General features: G+C 37.8%; 1 protein-coding gene and 1 long non-coding RNA gene across 2 annotated transcripts in view; one reads left to right on the top strand and one right to left on the bottom strand.

Moving 5' to 3' along the window:
• Positions 1-21,208, top strand: part of LOC115210272 (E3 UFM1-protein ligase 1) — a 120,251-nt gene that overhangs the window by 65,716 nt on the left and 33,327 nt on the right. Inside the window, exons 14-15 of the mRNA XM_029778763.2 lie at positions 9,747-9,827; positions 10,160-10,251. Of these exons, the coding sequence (XP_029634623.1) occupies positions 9,747-9,827; positions 10,160-10,251 (173 nt within the window). The remainder of the gene's footprint in view (positions 1-9,746; positions 9,828-10,159; positions 10,252-21,208) is intronic.
• On the bottom strand, positions 423-20,177 carry LOC118763019. The gene is made up of 3 exons (XR_004998771.1): positions 20,042-20,177; positions 14,139-14,143; positions 423-433 (listed from the first exon to the last, which is right to left on the bottom strand). It is a non-coding gene; the product is annotated as an uncharacterized LOC118763019 (long non-coding RNA).

Genomic DNA, 21,208 nt, shown 5'->3' with positions numbered 1-21,208 from the left:
TTAAACAACTATAACTTTTTTATTTATCAATATATTAATCTGATTTTTGGAAGATAATTTAATGAAATATTCTCAACCAATTCTATACTATAATTTTTGTCACAAAGTGACTCTAATTGCAGGTAGATACAGGTAAATTCAACAAAATATAAAATTATTAAAATTTTGTTCAAACATCGCTATAGAAAATGGGTTATTAGCTAATATTCAATTGGGTATACAACAAAATTTTACGATAGAATTTGTTATTCTGGGTAACTTTCTGATACCCATAATAATATTTATGGCAAAATAGTCTTAATTTCATTTAAGGTTGTGGGAAACCACTAACTATCCTTTCTTTCGCTTTGTTTACATTTAGCGTAACGGTTCATTTCCGCCGTAATGATTTCAAATAGGCTCATTCGAAAAAGTAAAAAGAAATAGTCTAAGGCTTTACTCTCCTGGGAAAGTCTGTGGCTTGGTCCAGTTTCTTCAGAAAAATCACCGAAAGAAACAGTTTTTAAATTTTCACTCCATTCAGGTGCCAATTCATTTTCTTTATCGCTGTCGGAGCTCTCGGATTCACTGTTTTCACTTTCGGAAAATGAAACATCAGATTCATTATCAAATACCACGTGCTTTTTTTTTCAGTCATAGAGTTAGATTTATCAAGGTTTTCAGTAGAAAATCCTTCGAATTCTGACTCGCTGCTTGATATAATGAAATTCGTATCCATTTTTTGTCAGAATTACAAATTTTGAAAACACAATAGGAACAAATTTTGGAAAAAAATCTCCCAAAATTCACGGAATTAAAATTACACTTCGATTGTTGTACAAAACTGTAGATGAACTGTTTACGAACTATAATCAGTGTTTTCATGAATGTGCTAAAGAGATTTGCTCTGATATTCTCATTTAAATATGAATAGGTAAATACGGGCGGGTTTGGGCGGTTTGGTAACGAAAGGGTTAATACTGGTTCCCATATGCTGTTCATATCTGCACTTGGTCTGCTTAGGAGGTCATTGTGTCCTAGCATATGTGCTGCTTCTTTTAGTTTTCATATTTTCCAGTGGTGTTCTCTGTTATTTTAACTTCATCCCACAGGGGGAGGTGGTCTCCATTTTTCCATACATGATCAGCTATACCCAATTTATCAATATCTCCCTGTGTCACAGCTTTGTGATGTTCCTCTACCCTTATTTTGAGGAGGTGGCATGTTTCGTCTTTGTATAACCTACCACAGCTGCATGGGATGGAGTACACACAGTTCTTAGTCATATTCTCTTCTATTGGTGTTTTTACTTGAGAAGATATTTGCAAAGTGTTGTATTACTTTTGAATACTGTCCTGATGTCATATGGGCTGCATATCTTTTTTATCTTTTTGGAGAAGCCTTTCATACAGGGTAGACAGACTGTGGACAGTTTATCAGTTTCATCCTCTTTTTTCGTAATTGGAGTGGAGAGTATGCTTTTGGGGTAGTTGTTGCTTAATAGGTTGTTACTGAGCTTGATCATTTCTTTGTGATGGGTATCACGATTGCTACTTATATTCATTGCTTGATGTTTTAGGCACTGAGCAATCCCTCTCTTTACACTATATGGATGGTGGGAGTTGAAGTTGAGGTATTGTCCAGTGAAGGATTGAAACAATATAACATTTTCTTGAAAATAATCTTTCTATAATCGACTATATTAAAGGACATTTTATACCACCACCACGACAATGACGACGTCACATTTTGTATGAGTGTGTTTGTGTCTGTGAGTGTGTGTGTTTTTCTGTTCATTACATATGCTATAGTAAAGGACATTTTATACCACGACTTCCACAATGACAACATATTTTGTATATGAGTGTGTCTGTCTCTGTGAGTGTGTGTTTGCACTTTCATTATGTACGAGATAGTAAAGGATATTTTATACCAGCACCATCACCACATCGCTATCATTCTCTCTTCATTCTGTCAACCATTCTCTCTAGCGTTTACCATTGTAACGATGTCTGGTACCAAAATAATTATTGCAGCTACTTGCATTGTTTACAATCTGTACCGGTGTATTTGTGTACACCAACACAATCAAAATGTTAAAAAGTCAAAAACGTCTTGGAGAATTTGTGTATCAGTAAATAACCATGTAACAATTTCTGGTACCAAAAAAATTATTACAGCTATTTTCATTGTTTAAAATCTTCTGTACTGGTGTATTTGTGTATCAGTAAACAACCTTGGGTAAATATTTTGTTAAAGGACCTGTTTGTACTTTGGTGTGGAATAATTTTTTTCCACAGGTTTTTTTGAGTGCATTCAATGTATCTTATCTCCAGACCTGCCACAAGCCACCTTTTTCCAGAAAAGAAAGATAGGGAGGGGGTCAGAAAATTATTTCACAGTGAAATATCAGTGGGTCCTTTATCACAAATAGTTGTTATGTGGTAGTAGGGCGTGCTAGAAATAGCAGCCAAATCTTTCCTTTTTCTGGGGAAAGTAGCCCTTTATGCACAATTTTGATTTTACATTCATTGAAAGTATGCAAAATAACGTGGAAAAGAAAAACAATAACCTGTGAAACAAAACTCTGTTGGTGGGAAACTCTAAGGTCTCCACCACCCCTCCACCGCTTTTCCGGAAAAAGTGGCTTGCTGCGGGTTTGGAGGTTAGATATGTTGAATGCACTCGAAAAAACTCGTGGAACAAAATTATTTCACACTGAGGTATGAACAGGTCCTTTATGAAATATTTATCTCTGAGTGAAACTGGGTCCTTCTGCTTGTATTGTTACGAACACAAAAAAAAAACAAAAATCATTTCAATTTAACATTTGTGCGATGCGAACATTGTTCTGTGCGTTTGAAAAGGAAATAAACAAACGAAGTCCATTTTAAAACAAAAAGAAAGAGAAAAAACAAAAAAAATCAGATAGTCTGTGTCATGAGAAAAAGAAAGAAGAAAAAAATAGCCTTTAAAAAGGGTAGCAGATGGAGAAAACATGAGAGAACATTTGAAATGAGGAGAGCACTGATCTGATATCAGGAGAGGTTGGATTCATCATTAGTGAATGTATATTGAGCATCAACCGGACTGTTACTGGTGATTATTTGTGTATATTCTATCCACTTGTTGTCCTTTTCTGGATATTGTGTACCTGTTGAGCTAAAAACTGTAACAGTGTAGACATTCAAAACAGGCCAGCAATATTAATAATTATCATTTCCTTGCGGAATAACATTTGTATTGTATAATATTGTATATTTTGTACCTTTTTAAGTGTTATTGTAGTAAATTTCCATGTAGCATTTTAACTTTAATCTGGGCACATCTGAGATCTTCGAAACCACTTCAGGGTAAATTATTCCAAATTCAATCTTTCAAATTAAATATTTTATATTATTTGCTGTTTGGAAATAACCAGTCATGGCATTTCACCTTGATACATTTATTAATTAATTTGATCAAAACCCCTCTTTAGACCTTATCAATGGTTTGAGTAAGTCAGATTTACTTGAAGATGGTAAACATTATAATCTAGATGTAAAACAGTTCATGAATAAAGATCAGATCAAGAGAATTGTTGTTGAACACATGGTCGATGACGACATACTGCCAGATGACGTATTGCAGTTGGTACTAATAACAACCAGTTCTGATGCAGAACTTAAACGGTTAGAAATGGAGTTACACTACCAGCTAGAGAGAGATCATATGTAGATGAAGACAAAAGAAAAAGAAGCGACCATACGCCAACACCAGCAGCTGGAACTACAGATGAAGAATTAGAATGGCAGGAAGCTCAAGAAAAATCCGAGAGGCTTGATGTTACTAAACAAATTCGTCTCGTTCCACCATTCAGTGAAAAACGTATTGACAAATATTTTGATCAATTTGAAAAATTAGCTCTGAGTTTAAAATGGCTTACTGAATATTGGACAGTATTGTTACAGTCTGTACTCACTGGTAAAACCCAACAAATATTTGTTTCTTTGTCAATCCAGTAGAGTTATGATTACAAGTATGTAAAGCAAACCATTCTGAACACATGAATTCGTCCCTGAAGCTTACAGGCAAACATTTCACAACAACAAGAAGTTTGACAATCAAACTTATGTTGAATTTGTCCGTGAAAAGGAAATAATGTTTGACAGGTGGTGTTCATCAAATAATCTTAATGATGATTATGCCAAAATTAGACAAATTTTGTTAATTGAAGAGTTCAAATGTTGTGTACCTGTTGAGCTTATATTCATGAACAAAAAGCCACAGATTTACATAAAGCTGCTACTCTGGCCAATGAGTATTCCCTCACCCACAAAAAGATGCCATCAAGATTTCAGCCACAGAAATGTCAGCCAAAGAAGAGTGACCAAGAAACATCTAAAGGAAAAGAAGACAGCGACAAAAAGGAAGCATCAAATTCTAACACCAAGACGCCCAGTTTTTTATCTAACACTGTTCGTATTGTAAGAAGCCTGGACACCTGATCTCAGATTGTTACAAACTGGAAAACAAGAACAACCCTTCGATACCTCATGCCTTCATCTCATCTACCACAGAAGCTCAGGTTCTTGATCCTGACCAGCCTGCTGTTGTGCCTAAGACTGGTACTTTTGACACATCTGATGGATTGGTGTCTTTGGTTGGTGATACCCATTTGAAGCCCGTTAAAATCCTGTGGGATACCAGAGCTTCTCAGAGTCTGATCTTGGAAAATGTCCTTCTGAGAAGACTTCAATTGGAGCCAGAGTGCTTATTTCAGGTGGAGAATGTGGAGTAGCTTTGGTTCCTTTTCACCAAACTGGTTACAGGGTCAGTGACTGTCAGTATTCGACAATTTATACTTGTTGAAGGATTTTCCATGTTAGTAGGCAATGATTTAGCCGGAACTAAGGTGATTCCAGAGCCTCGTGTCGTCATTACTCCCATAGAGGATCCCAGTGCAGAGCAACTCACAGAAGAGTTTCCAGACATTTTCCCCACCTGTGCTGTTACCCATTCACAAAGTCATCATTTTCCCACAAAGGATGATTATATTGATTTGTCTGATACATCTATATACTATAATGAGATTTTCAACACTCGTAAGAGTTCTACAAATGACCAGGAGTCATTTGCTACATCTCTTGATTAGAACAGGCTTATCAAGGAGCAAGAAGATCCTGAGATTCTTCAATTATCACATTGTGCCTTATGCGAAGACAAAGCTGGAAATGTACCAGTCTGCTTTTACATGAAATCTGATATTCTGATGAGAAAATGGAGACCTCCTGACATCACAGCTGACAGCTAGTGGAGCACTATTCATCAAATTGTCATGCCAAGACGTTACCGGTCGATTATACTGAGCCTGGCCCACGATCACAAGTTATCTGGACATCTGGGCATCAACACACCCTTAGACTGTGTCATTTCTATTGGCCAAAGATGCGTCAAGGCATTGTGGAATAATGTAAGATGTGCCACACCTGCCAGACAGTTGGAAAAACCTAACCAAGTCATTCCAAAGGCTCCATTACAACCAATTCTAGCCTTGACTGAGTTGGGCCATTACCTAAGACATCATATTTGCCTCTACCCAATTCCCAGAAGCTATCCCACTGAGGGATAGAACATTTTAAAGAATATTTTGAAGCCACTCGTCAAGTTCTTCACAACTTTTGGACTCCCAAAAGTGTTACAGTCGGACAAAGGTTCCAACTTCGTGGCCAAAGTTGAAATATCTATCAGATCTCATCCGGCACTTGCCATCCTAAGTCACAAGGTGCCTTAGGATGTTTCAACCAGACATTAAAAAACACGATGAGGGCTTATTGCACTGAACACGCCAAAGATTGGGATGAAGGAGTTCCATTACTGTTGTTTGCAGCCTGAGAAGTTGTACAAGAATCCCTTGGATTTAATCCTTTTGAACTTGTCTATGGTCATACTGTTCACAGTCCTCTGAAGCTTGTGAAGGAGAAGTGGCTAGGAGGTGACAGTGTTACCATTAGCCTACTAGATGATGTGATAGACTTCAAGACCAGACTACATGGTGCATTGGAGATGGCCAGGCAAAACCTCAAGTTATCTCAAGATGACATGAAAACCTGGTGTGACAAGAAGCCATTCATTCAAGCCCACTGACAAAGTTCTGGTATTACTATTCATCCCCAGTTCACCACTACAAGCCAAGTACTTTGGACCATTCACCATCTAAAAGAAAATCAGTGACTTCAATTACATTGTCTCAACCCCTGACCAAAGAAAGTCTGAATAGTTTTGCCATATCAATATGATCAAGCCGTATTATGACCGTAGTGCTTCAAATATCCAAACCGTCACCATAATCACTGAAGAGTTAACAATAGATGACTTTGTGGTTGATGACATCGACGAACCAGCCAAACTCAAGAATTCAAATGTTCTACAAAAATTGGATGACAAATTAAAGCATCTTGAAGATAATGGATGCCTGGAGCTGAATGCCTTCATTATGGAGTATCCCTAGCTATTCCCTGATGTCCCAGAAGGACCAGCACTATTGAACATGATGTGGTTGTGGGGAATGTTTGGCCAGTAAAACAGCACCCATACTGAGTCAACCATATCAAATTATCTCAGATTAGAAATGAGGTTAAATACATGTTAGATAATGACATAATAGAACCATCAAATAGCGACTGGAGCTCACCATGTTTACTTGTACCCAAACTAGATGGTTCAGTTAGATTTTGTACAGATTTTAGAAATGTAAACAGTATGACCAAAAGTGATTGATTTCCTATTCCTCATATTAATGATTGTATTGACAGGATAGGAAACTATGTCTCTGACTAGATTTGACTTACTAAAAGGTTACTGGCAAGTTCCATTAACAGAAAGAGCTAAAGAAATTTCTGCTTTTGTAACATCTGACGGTTTATACCAATACCAGGTTATGCCCTTTGGCATGAAGAATTCTGGCACCACTTTTCAAAGGTTGGTGAACTGTATAATTAATGGTTTAGATGGTATATACTCATACATTGATGACATACTTGTCGTAAGTAGTAATTGGTCTGATCATGTCAAACGAATACAATCATTCTTTGATAGATGTTCCGATGCTCAAATGACTGTAAATTTGTTAAAATCAGAATTTTATAAAGGAACAGTCATCTATCTCAGCCATGAGCTTGGTCAAGGTAAAGCCAAACTTGTATGAGCCATAGTGGAAACCATTGTCAAGTATCCAGTATCTAAAAGTAAAAAGGAAATCATGAGATTCCTTGGTATGGCAAGTTACTACAGAAAATTCTGTCCTTATTTCTCAACTGTATCTGCACCTATGGCATCACTGTTAAAGAAAAGCTCAAAATTTGTATGGAGTGATGAATGTCAAGCTGCTTTTGATAAAGTGAAATCATTGTTAATCAGTTCTCCAGTATTAACCGCTCCTGATTTTGACTGACCATTCAAGATTGCTGTGGACATAAGTGATATCAGAGCTGGTTCTGTCTTATTACAAGAGTATGACAGTATTGAGCATCCAGTGTCTTATTTCTTGAGAAAATTTGACAAGCATCAGTGTAATTATTCCACCATAGAAAAGGAAGCATTTGCTCTTTTGTTGGCATTACAGCATTTCGATGTATATTTGTGTTCTTCACCATTTGTTATTGATCATAGTCCACTTGTGTTTGTGAACAAGTGGACTATGATCAGTATATACATCAATAACAAATGGTCAAGAAGATGAAAAATAACAACCAGAGATTACTGAGGTGGATTATTATTCCCCAGCAATATCATATAAATATTAAACACATATGTGGTACCAAAAATGTTATTGTAGATGCATTATCTAGGTCGTTGTTAAAATGTTATAGTTGATGTATTGTATTCATGTTGATATAATTGTCTTCGTATTATGGTTTTTAATATTGTATTGTATTTTTTTAAAAAGAAGTTTACACAGATTCAAACTTTCTTTTCAAGAGGGGTTAGGGTCAAGAGAAGTAGTGTTACGAACGCGAAAAAAACATTTCGATTTAAAGTTTGTGCGACGTGAACATTATTCCATGCATTTAAAAAAAAAAGGAAATAAAAAAAAAAAAAGGAAGTATTTTTTAAAATTCGGATAGTCTATGCTGTGAGAAAAAGAAAGAAGAAAAAGAAAAAGCCTTTAAAAAGGGTAGCAGACGGGGAAAACATGCCAGAACACTTGAAATGAGGAGAGCGCTGACCTGATATCAGGGGAGGTTGGATTTATTGTTAGTGAATGTATATTGAGCATTGATCAGACTGTTACTGGTGATTATTTGTGTATATTCTATTCACTTGATGTCCTTTTCTGGCCAGCAATATTAATAATTGTCATTTCCTTGCAGAATAACATTTGTATTGTATAATATTGTATATTTTGTACCTTATTAAGTGTTATTGTATTAAATTTCCAAGTTCATTTTCTTTAAATCTTGAAAGTAACAGTATATATACATATATATATATATACACATACATACACACACTTCATATAGAGGGGATTTAAAACCAAGCTGGATCCTCAGTAAGCACTTCTGCAAATACTGGCCATCATTGTGAGTGTACATACTTGTGCATGTGTATACATGTCTGATTTGCAATTACTTTGGGCTCTGTCCTCATCTGTGTGAAAATGAAAGAGAAGAAAGAATGTAAAATCTATATTAATATATTGAATATTAGATAGATAGAGAGAATAACAAATATAAATTTATGTACCATATGAGTAATATGTAAAAACAAAGTATATATTTTGAAGTAATGTATTATATGCCAATATGTGTGCATATGTGTTACCAATTTTAAGTTAGACTCTCTCTCTCTCTCTCTACATATATAACAACATGAGCACTTATGGAGAATAACACATCTTTAGTTCATGATTATACCATACAGGACTGATAATCAGTTCCATTGTGCCAGCATATTTAGATTTAGAAAAAAAGTACAAAATATCAGTCAAATCAATATATCTGAAAAGTTATGATGTCAGTAGATAATGAAAGAATCAAAAATAAACTGAAATTCTACATAATGACGTGTAGTTATCAAGCTAAAAAAATTTAGAAAAATTATGCTTATTAGATTATAGGAAAAGCAATTATAAATGAAGGTGTTACTTACTATTGAAGTATTTAAATGTTTTTCTATACTTATTTCTGTACTGGTTCTGCAATTTAATGATTTTAATTTTGAAGTAATTATTTAATACTTTTCCTCTAGGCAAAGATCACATTTAAAATTAGTAGTATTGTATTATGGAGCATAACTAATAATGGACCAGTTTATATTGTAGTTAATGTCTTTCAAATCCAAAATATATTTACTAAGATTCATAAAATTACCTTTTCTCCTAATCTTAAATGAAAAAGAATGGTTATGTGATCTAAATTTCCAAATAGTAGCAGAAGAACCTATGTAATAATACCTATGATCCCCTGCAATTATAATACTGCTAATAATCCTGCTTTAATACTTAATTCTGAGAGTAGAGTTAGCACTTATTCCTTTAACTACGAGTGCTACATACGAGTGAATAAACAGCTTGGTAATTTCAGGCAGAAACTTATGTGATCTTCAAAATATCAGTATTTAAGGGAGAATATTGTATATCCATGTATGGTAATTGCCATAATGAAGTCAAATGTAGAACACTGGCTGTATGTGACTTGCTTCAGAGACTTTGGTCTCAATAACTGAAGATGATTACTGAATTTATGAAATTATGATGCAGTAATTCATACACAAAATTTTTCTTTCAGGTTCGCAATAATGTTATTGCTAAACTACCAGAGCCACAAAAAAGCCAATTGAAGAAATTGAATTCTTCGCTTAACAGTAAGGTAAAGTGTTGTGTCTTTGTTCAGTTTTCTCTAATGTTCTCATACCATTTATTACAACTTCATGATATCCTTCTAGATCAGAGGGATAAGCAAACCTGAAAATATTGATGATGATGATGATTGTCATAATGACATTGATGATAATGAGGATGATGCTGATGATGAGTGTGTTGATGATATTGGTGACGATGATGATGTTGGTGATAGTTATATTAATAACAGTGATGGTTATAGGTAACATTGCTGGCATTGTTGATGATGATTACAGTGATATTTGACATCCATAATCTCTGTTGTTCCCTGCTCCCAACAATTACATATCTTTATTACAGAGTCTTGAGGATTTTCATGAAAGTCTGAATATCATTTGTAGTCCTGAGAATTTGGGTATTTTATTACGGAAACCAGACAGGAAGAAGGAAAGGTAAGTATTGAAGCTGGATTTACTTGAGGGACTACATGTATCAGATTGGTATGTGTACCACATAGTAATGGGATACACAAGTATCTGTATTAAATACCTTATAGTTCTGGACTATATGTACCCCATAGTAATTAGGCTAATCTAGTTATATAAAAATATATTGTGGCATACACACACACACACACACACCAACACACACAGTGAGAGAAAGAATCATAAAGACAGAGGGAGGAGGAAAAGAAGTAAATGACAATAGTTATGGGAGGAATTATACTGAATGGAATAGCAGATAAAGACATACATGCTTGTGTTAAATGAAAGATAAGAGTTGGTGTGTGACAAACTAACAATTAAAAAAATCTGAATAGCATTACTTCTGGCTTTCGTAGGGTAGAGATGTGTTGCTTTGCTCTGTGATAAAAAACAAAAAGGTTTGCATAAATCGACAAAATAATCAGCGAAAACTGATAAAAAACGTAGAACTTGCTATCTCAAAGCGGTCTACTAGGATATATTAGTTAAAAACCGTAATATATTTCGCTTCAAGCCAAATACAATACAGTAAAGTTAATTACGCACGCCAGATTTCTCGTTGAAAAAAGCACGTGGTGACATCTCTTAAGTTTATTCCCAATCGTCTGTAACAAGCAGAAAGAACCGTTTTTCTTTTCTTTTTTGAAAGAAAACCTCTTCGTATAGGGAGACGATTTTGGGACTTCTACCTCTTATAAGATAAGTACCCCTTTTCATTTGTTTAATTTCCCGTAAATCAATGTAAGGACCTATTCTCTGTTTACATTCTGTTAATAATCTTTCAATTTCTGTTTCAGCTCCGTTTCTGTCAATTTCTCAATACATCTCTCTAAAATTATTCAATTTTAGATAGGCATATATTTATTTGTTGCTTTATTTATATATATATATATTTACTCAGCCCCTCAATCTCCCTAAATATATAGACGGGAACATTAGAAGTATAGTCGCAATTAGTTTAGTATAGAAGAAAACGTTTGTAGCTACGGACAGGTATATATTTATAATTTACATTCTGTTAATAATCTTTCAATTTCTGTTACAGCTTCATTTTTGTCATTTTCTCACTATATCTCTTTATAACTATTCAACTTTAGATAGGCATATATTTATTTGTTGCTTTTTACTCTTTTACTTGTTTCGGTCATTTGACTGCGGCCATGCTGGAGCACCGCCTTTAGTCGAGCAAATCGACCCCGGGACTTATTCTTTGTAAGCCCAGTACTTATTCTATCGGTCTCTTTTGTCGAACTACTAAGTGACGGGGACGTAAACACACCATCGGTTGTCAAGCAATGCTAGGGGGACAAACACACACACATACACACGTATATATATATATATATATATATATATATATATATATATATATATACATATATACGACAGGCTTCTTTCAGTTTTCCATCTACCAAATCCACTCACAAGGCATTGGTCGGCCCGGGGCTATAGCAGAAGACACTTGCCCAAGATGCCACGCAGTGGGATTGAACCCAGAACCATGTGGTTGGTTAGCAAGCTACTTACCACACAGCCACATATTTTTTTTTCTTTATTTTTACTCAGCCTCTCAATCTTCCTAAATATATAGACCCGAACACTAGAAATATAGTCGTATTAGTTCAAAAGAAAACTCTCATAGAACTTTCGTAGCTGCAGATACGTATATATTTATTTGTTGCACAACCTCCTCTCTTTCATTTCTTTCTCTCTCTGTCTCTTCACTTCTCTTGTAGTCGTGAATAAATAGATATTTATAATTAGCTTAGTAGAAAACTTTGTAGCGGCAGATAGATATATATTTATTTCTTGCATAACCTTCTCTCTTTCTTTTCTTTCTCTCCCTGTCTCTTCACTTCTCTCTATCACACCATCTTTCTTCTCTCAGCCGCTCAATCTTCCTAAATCTATAGACTCTCACTTACTTCTTATCTTCTCTCAGCCGCTCAATCTTTTGCATCACTTCCTCTCTTTCATCTCTTTCTCTATCACACCATCTTTCTTCTCTCAGCCACTCAATCTTTTGCATAACCTCCTCTCTTTCATTTCTTTCTCTCTCTGTCTCTTCACTTCTCTCCCTCACGCCTCTTTCTCTGTCTCTTCACTTCTCCACTTCTCTCTATCACACCATCTTTCCTCTCTCAGCCTCTCAATCTTTCTAAATATATAGACGTGAACTTTCTCCTCTCACTCTCTCTTACACTCTTCTTATCTTCTCTCAGCTCTCAATCTCTCTAAATACATAGACACTTTCTTTCTCTATTTCTTCTCTACCCTCTATCACACTTTTAATTTTAAATATAATTAGATAGATAAATAAATAAAATATCCAAAAATGTCCAGAACCTGGAGGAGCATGGAATTGGCGTTCCTAAGAGCCTTTTGATGGGCCGACAGAGATAATCCGAACAACATAATTACAGCTGCGCTGAATAGCAATGGTTGCACAAGGACGTTAGCACAGATAGAGCGTAAGAAGCAGGTGTTTATACACTCCTATGCACTCATAAGATCCCACATCGGCACGCTTGATGCCATCTTTGACAACGAACAGAGTAAAGATGGCAAGGATTGAGGCATGGGTGCTGATGAAAGATGTCACCCCCACTTGGTAGACACCCAGGACAACAAAGAAGATTCAAGTGAGAAACCTGCACGGGAAGTAAACCCAAGTGCAAGTGCCCCTACCAGCACCAAAAGCCAAAACCATGGAGATGAAAGAGCCAAAAAAGAAGTAAAAGGAGAAAAAACTAAAAGAAAAACAATAGATGAAACAGCCAAAGAAGGAAAAACTAAAACTCAAACAAAACCAAAAGATGAAACAACCAAGGATAGAAGCAAACCTGACTATCCATATACTTAAAAGGATAGAAAGAGACAGCACACACAAATGTGTAAATTCTACCTGAAAGGTGTCTGCTGGCATGGAGAGGAAGGCGCAGGCTGCCGTTTTGCACACCAAAGACCCTGCCACATAAACATGAAACAGGGCAGAAACCAGCTACCAAAAGGAAAAGGAATGGACCACGCACCACCTGCCCCAAAACAGAGGTACGCAGATGTAGTGCGTGCTACAAACCACCAACATGTTATTGAAAGGGCAGCTGCTGAACAAGAATCTTTTTTGTGCATGGCACAAAAGATTGTACAGCAGCTAACCTGGCTCTATCAAACTCAAACTCGCAGATGGGACTATCCACAATACACAAGATCGCCACAGCAAATAGATCCAAGGTGGACACCACCGGCAACAGCACACACATCACCTCGATGCTCCTACTGAACATCAGAGGACTGCTAACACTCAGTAACAGGACAAAAATCCTGTTCTTGAGAGACCTTGTTGCATGCAATCAAGCCTTATGCATAGCACTTACGGAAACACACCTGAAACCGGACATAGCAGATGCGGAAATACACATACCACAGTATGTTGTACTACGGACCGACAGAAAAGAAAGGAGTCATGGAGGAGTTGCTATGTACATCTGCGAGGACCTCACACCCCAGGTCTTTTTGTCATACTCAAATTCGGTGTGTGACACACTAATTGTACATATAAGGCAACTTGGTGTAGTTATATGTGCTACATATCGCCCTCCAGATGCCCCAAGCCATGTAGGCAAGTTTGAAGACTGCCTTATAAAAATAGAAGAAGTTCTAGTCACATTAGAACAACACAAGTGTACTTCTTATGGGAGACTTCAATCTGCCCAATGTCAGATGGCCCGAGGGCCTTTCTCTCCCAGGAATGACACGATACGAACGAGGACAGGCGAGGTCCCACCTGAACCTCATCAACACTCTGTACATGGAGCAAATAATACTCCAACCAACCAGGGCAGGTAACATACTGGATCTCTGCTTCACAAATAATATGGATCTCATCCATAATGTGATAGTGACACCGACACTACTCTCGGATCACAACATGGTAGAGCTGACCATGTACGAGCCAAAGGAAAGCATGGACATGCAGTCTACAAGAAACTCTCAAAATCTTTCCAGCTTGAACTTCCATAAGGCAAACTGGAAACAAATTGAGAAAGAGATCCTCAAACAAAACTGGCCTAAATGTCTCTCCTCGCCAGACATTGACATGAAACTTCAACAATTCATGTCTGTAATGCAAGCCATATGCTACAAATGTGTCCCATAGAGAAAGGCCACTGTACACAAGAACAAAATCCCCAGAGATAGGAAAATTCTTATGAGGCGACGTACAAAAGTTTCAAATCGCCTAAACAAACAAATTGAAAGCAGTGAAAAGTCCCTCCTGAAAATAAAACTGTTGGAAATTGAAAAATGTCTGCAACTCTCCCATGAAAAAGAAAGAGCAGACAAAGAAGCCTGGACTATAGACAACATAAAATCTAACCCTAGAGCGTTCTACAAGTTTTCCAAAGAAACAGCTACGGTGCACTGTAGGATAGGGCCACTCCTTGAAAAGGGTGGTACACTCACAGGAAATCCAATGAGGATAAGTGAAATACTAAATGAGCAATTCAAGAGTATTTTCACTCCACCCCTTGGGCATTTTCAAGTCAGCAATCCAACTGACTTCTTTCTCACTGCAGATATAAAATCAGAGGCAGCAATGATTGATTACATCAATATAAAGGAAGACGATGCAATAAAGGCTATAGATGAAATGAACACAAACTCAGCATCTGGCCCCGATGGATTCCCAGCAATCCTTCTAAAAGTATGTAAGAGAGTCCTAGCAAGATCACTGCAGTTCCTCTTTCAGAGCTTCCTTGCAACTGGCAAACTTCCAAGAAAACTGAAGGAAGGTAAAATATGCCCCATTCATAAAGGAGGTAGCAAGGCGGAGGCCAAGAACTACAGACCTATCTCTCTGACCTCACACATCAGCAAGGTCATGGAACGAATAGTCAGAAGGAAACTAATCACCTTCCTTGAAGAAAATGACTTGCTGCCTGACACCCAACATGGTTTCCGACTAGGAAGGAGCTGCCTAACTCAGCTCCTACAACACTATGACTGGGTGCTGAAACAACTGCTCAACCACTCAAATGTGGAAGTCATATATCTCGACTTTGCAAAGGCCTTTGATAAAGTCGATCATGGAATGATATGTCACAAACTGCGTGATCTTGGCATAGTTGGAAAATTGGGAGAATGGCTTCGTGACTTTCTGAAGGATAGAAGTCACGAGGCAGTAGCCAATGGGGCCACCTCCATTAACATGCAAATAGTGAGCGGTGTTCCGCAAGGCACTGTTTTGGGACCACTACTGTTCATAATGTCCATCTCAGACATGCCCTCAGCCAAGCAGAGAGCCACGATCACAAGTTATGCAGATGATACAAAAGTTTCACAGGCAATACAGAACCCTGAAGACACTATGCACCTGCAATGTGAGCTGGACAAAATATACAAGTGGGCTGAAAAGAATAGCATGCAGTTCAATGCTGAAAAGTTTCAAGCCTTATGCTATCAGCATGCAAAACTAAATGCAATACCCAATAAATACACTGGACCTGGAGGGATTGCAATCCTAGAGGCACAATCAGTGCGAGACCTGGGTATTTACATGAGTGATGATGCAACCTTTTGTGTGCATGTTGCTAAATTGGCAATGAAATGTAGGCGGCTGACCGGATGGATTCTTAGAACCTTTAGAACAAGAGACCAGGAAACCATGACGGTCCTCTGGAGGATACTTGTCCTAAGCCACTATTGCTCTCAGCTATGGTCACCATCCAGTGTCAAGTTAATCACAGAACTTGAGGCGATCCAACGAAGCTACACGAAGAAGATAGCCTTTGTGCAGCATATAAGCTACTGGGAAAGACTCAAGAGATTAAGACTCTATTCCTGGAAGATCCTAGAAGGACTTGTCCCAAATTTGGCATTGAGAGTTACACAGATGCTAGAGCTGGGCGCCACTGCATAGTGCCAAGGACTCCAAATTTGCCATCAAGATGTAGGACAAGATACTGTGATAGCCTGGGCTTCAGAGGTCCACAGCTCTTCAATATCCTCCCAAAGAACCTGAGAGACCGCACGGGGTGGATGCAGATGTCTTTAAAATAAAACTTGATCTCTTCCTGTCAGGTGTTCCAGATGAACCAATGTCACGGCAGGAGGTGCAGGTGAGGGCAGCTGCATCGAACTCTCTCATGCATCAAATGGCAATTGCTAAAAAGCATTCATGAAGTAAAATCATGTAGCAACACCAAATGGCGGTGCCCCAGCATGGCCAAAGCTCGTGAGCTGAAACTAGATAAAATAAAATAAAATAAATATAAAAGCATGTATACATATGGTGTATATAAATTTATAAACACATTATTGGGGGAAAATGCATTTTCATCTTATTTCATAGCTTATTTTCAAAAAGTAACGTAATAAGTAAACAATTAGTCTTTGTGTTGATTTTTATATCAGGGACATTTGCGTGCACACACATACGCACGCACACACACACTCACACATCCCTCTCTTATATACACATACAAAAGCAAGACATTGAAGGGTGATTTAGTAAAAATGCAGAGATCTTTTGATTTAAAACATATAACAGTAAGTGGACTGGATAAAAAGCACCCAGCCCATTCTGTAAAGTAGTTGGCATTAAGAAGGGCATCCAGCTGTAGAAAACCAGGCCAAAGCAGTAGAGAGAAGTGAGAAAAAGAGGAAGATATGAAAGGGAGGGAGAGGAAAGAAAAAGTGGGAGGTATGAAACAGAGGGAGAGCAGTAGATGGAGGGAGAGACAGAATGAGGGAGAGAGATGAGAAAAGGAGGAAGATATGAAAGAGAGAGGGAGAGGGGTAGGTGTAAAGCAAGACAAAAGGAGGGAGAGAGAAGTGGGAAAAGGAGGAAGATATGAAAGGAAGGAGAGAGGGGAGGAGCAGGTAATGAAGATATGAAAGAAGAGAAAAACAAAAGGTACAGATGGAGAGGGCTGCTGTGAAAAAATGATAGTGAAAAGAAAGAGTGTTCGTTATGAATTGGCTACTGTAAATTTTTCAAATAGAATGTAAATGATGAGGTTACTGTAAGAAAAAGTTAAGTGCAAAATGATTGTGATAAAATGTAAAGAAAAGGTTGCGTAACGAATTTGCTGCCGTAAATTTTCAAATAGAATGTAAACAAACAATATGTCTTAACTCAAATTTTCATCCAGTATTATACCAAAGATAAAACAAAATAAACAAAATGAGTAGGATACTTATTCCCAAGAGCTATATACACTACCGTCAGAAATTAATTAGCACCCTTGATTTGCTCTTCACTCAAGGTATTTGCTGTCACCTAGTGGCCATATCTCGTTGCAAGTTCACTGTTGCGCAGAACGATGACGTAACTTTGTTTGCAGAGCGGTTTGAGAGTCTACAGCCTAATGATGTTGACATAGCAGTGCAACAACAACTTGGAGTGCGGATGCAGACAAATCTTCCTTTGTTTAATAGATATAGGTAGCGCCTCGCAAGGACCGGAATCACACCGTACTAAGTTTTCTCATAGCGTAAGACGTTTTGAACAGCTTGTAGGTTAATTGATTTGTGTATTTGCAAGATTTTTTTTCCTCACAAATTCTCCTACACTCTGCTTGGTGATGTCACTTCCTGTTCACAAAACTTTCTGTTATACATCAAATAAGGTGAGAAATTCTGCCTTCTTTCTTTTTTGTTTAATGAATAATAACTCATAGCAGTTTTGTTATAGCATAACATTATTCAAATGAATAGTTTTAATGAAAATAACTGGTTTTTATCGTTCATTCCTAGATGGGCCCAAGACCTCGCATGACCTTGGAGAGACGGAACGAGGCTCTCTCGTGGCGTGGGAAGCTGTCGGAGGTTGCAATAGCCAGAAAACTTGGTGTAGCCAGGCGCACAATTCAGTGCTTATTTAAGAAATACGAAGAAACTGGATCAGCAGCTGACAAAAAGGGTAGGGGACGGAAGAGGCTGACGACCCAGCGGGAGGACCGGATGCTGATCCGAAAGTCACTGTACAACCGAAGGGTAACGAGCCGGCAACTGGCGGAGGAGATGCAAAAGATGACAGGGAAGCAGTTGTCTACAACCACCGTCAAGACCAGATTACTGGAAGCTGGTCTAAAATCCTGTAGGGCCACCCGTAAGCCGCTCCTTACAGCCCAAAACCGGAAGAGGCGGCTGCTCTGGGCCTGTGCCCACAAGACATGGACCGTGCAGCAGTGGCGGACAGTGATGTTCACTGACGAGTCGCGATTCAGTCTCGTCAGTGACAAGCTTGTCCATGTGCAACGCTGCAGGGGTGAGCGCTTCAACAAAGACTGCATTGCTCCCACCATGAAGCAAGGTGGGGGTGGTCTGATGGTGTGAGGGGCATTCAGCTACAGTGGTGTTGGGCGGCTCTATGCCGTCGAAGGCAACATCAACGCAGCAAAGTACGTTGAGATAGTACGGGATACCTCTTTGGTGGCGAGGAGTACTGCTCCAGCAGGACAATGCGCCTTCCCACACAGCCAAGCTCACAACCGGTTTCTTCAAGGACCATGGGGTGACGGTCATGGACTGGCCTGGCCAGTCACCTGACCTGAACCCTATTGAGAACCTCTGGAGTCGATTGGGTAGGGATTTGAATGTGCAACAATACAGGAACCGACACGAGCTGTTTGGGGCACTTCTTGCTGCATGGGGAGCCATCCCTGCACAGTACCTGCAGGCACTCATAGACAGCATGCTGACCCGCGTAGCAGCTGTCATTGCTGCCAAAGGAGGAGCAACAAAATATTGACTAAATTTCACGATTAATAACAATTATGTGGTGTGCTGGGATATGTTTTAATAAATTTTTGATTAAAAACGAGTTCGTTTCAGATAATAAGTTAATTAAATTAAGAAAATGTAAGAAAATGTAGAAATTTGAGAAGTGCTAATTAATTTCCGACGCAAGTGTATATATATATATCACAGCTGCATCCTTGTTACATGAGAAAAGTCATTGCCAAGAAGACTTACTGAAATGATTCATGATTGTTGCCATGTGATGCCCTTTTAAGCTCGGTCAAACTTTTACACATTTTATTACATACTAGACAACTTTTACACATTTTATTACATACTAGACAACTGTGCTGGCTAGCAGAAGAAACAGGTGCTACCATATGCACTCTATTAACATGTCTTTTTAGACCTCCAACTGAGAGGCACACCTTTCCACATTTTACACACTTTCTGTTATGAATTTTTATAGCCATATCATTGTTTATCATGGGTCGATTTCTATAAGAATTTTGATGGCTAACCAGGCCTGCATGACTCTGCCCACAAACCACACACATAAAAAGCTAAACTCACTTTCCACAGGTTCCCTACTCCTAAGCCCACTCCCATTTCTCTCATACTTCACTCTCTCCCTCTCAAAACTTGAACAACCATCATGCACTATCTTCCTCCATCCATCACGGTCTTGTGTCTCCTTCTCCCAATTACCAGCTGCAATTCCTGTCTGTATTAGAGCATTGTTAAAGCAATCCTTAAGCCTTAGTTTAGGCTTATGCACTGGTCTCCTGCCATCTTCCATACAATAGCTGCTTGGGCAGTCGTTCATCCTTACCAAATACCCCCCCCCCTTCCACTTCAAACGTCTTTGCAAAATCATTGACTCTATACTTCTACTGCCACTCCTCTCAAGCACCTCCACATTACTAATGGCCATTTTCCAGTTTATCTCCAAAATTTTTCTCAGACAGTATTGATGAAATCATTCCAATTACCTTACCTGCCTATGGTAAACAACCTATGCCTCACTTCCATATAGCAAAGATGGGAAGACACATGTGTTACATACCTTAACTTTAATTTGTGAAGATATATTATGTTGTTTCCACAAACACTTATCAAGTCTACCAAAAGCACTACTAGCCTTGCTGATTCTGTATGAATTTTCATCAAGTCCAGTAATGCTCAAGGTACTTCCTAAATAAATAAATCTAGGTACAGTTTCCAACCTTTGACCATTCACAGTTATAAAAGGTTCCACATACATCTTGGAGGGAGTAAGGTAGTACATTATAACAGTTTTTTTTAGATTGATTGTTAGACCCAATGCGGCACATGCTGCAGAAATTGTATTCACCATGTGCTGCATATCTTTCTGAGAATGTGCCAACAGGTCACAGTCATCTGCATACAGAAACTTAACAAGGTGAGAATGCAGAACTTTTGTTTTGGCACAGAGTCTTTTGAGATTGAAGACCCCTTAAAAGCTATTTGAAAGATTATTGTGAAATATATAGCAAACAGTGTAAGAGCAGGAATATCACCTTGCTTTACACCATTTTCTACAGAAATTGGATCTGATAAGATGCCTCCAACATTAATTCTCACTTCCATCTTGTCATGAAATTGTCTAAGCATTCCCACAAATTTTTGAGGGCATCCTAGCTTTTTTATGATCTCCCAAACTGCAAGTATATTGATAGAATCAAACGCTTTTATTAGGTCAATGAAAACTGGTATAAGTCTATATCCTGTTCAATGCACTTCTCTTGCAACTGTCTAGCCATATATGTATAAAATATGTGTGAAAAGGTTGAATTATATTTCATCCTTTAATTTGGAGGATTCCAAAACAGATTTCTAATATAGATTCTTCATATTTTTCTGGTAGCTTACTGGCATAAGTTTGTGAATATGAGAATAATACTTGTATATGTTGTGTTATGTGAATTTATGGAAAGGAATCCCATAAAACTCAACAAATTTGCTAAAAATAGAGAAGAGAAGATATTAAAATTTAAGAGAATTATAATTCATGCAGACGATCGTTTCAAACAGCAATATTATAACCATGCAAAGTCATGGTTGAATAGAAATAATTAAATTAAATTAAATTAATTATATATCACTGTTCTTTTCAGTGCAAGAAATATAAACCAAAAATTGCACTGAAGAAAACAGT

This window comes from Octopus sinensis, linkage group LG4 (genome assembly GCF_006345805.1).
Source record: "Octopus sinensis linkage group LG4, ASM634580v1, whole genome shotgun sequence".
In the NCBI taxonomy this organism is placed as follows: Eukaryota; Metazoa; Mollusca; class Cephalopoda; order Octopoda; family Octopodidae; genus Octopus; species Octopus sinensis.
This window is presented reverse-complemented; position numbering and strand designations above follow the sequence as displayed.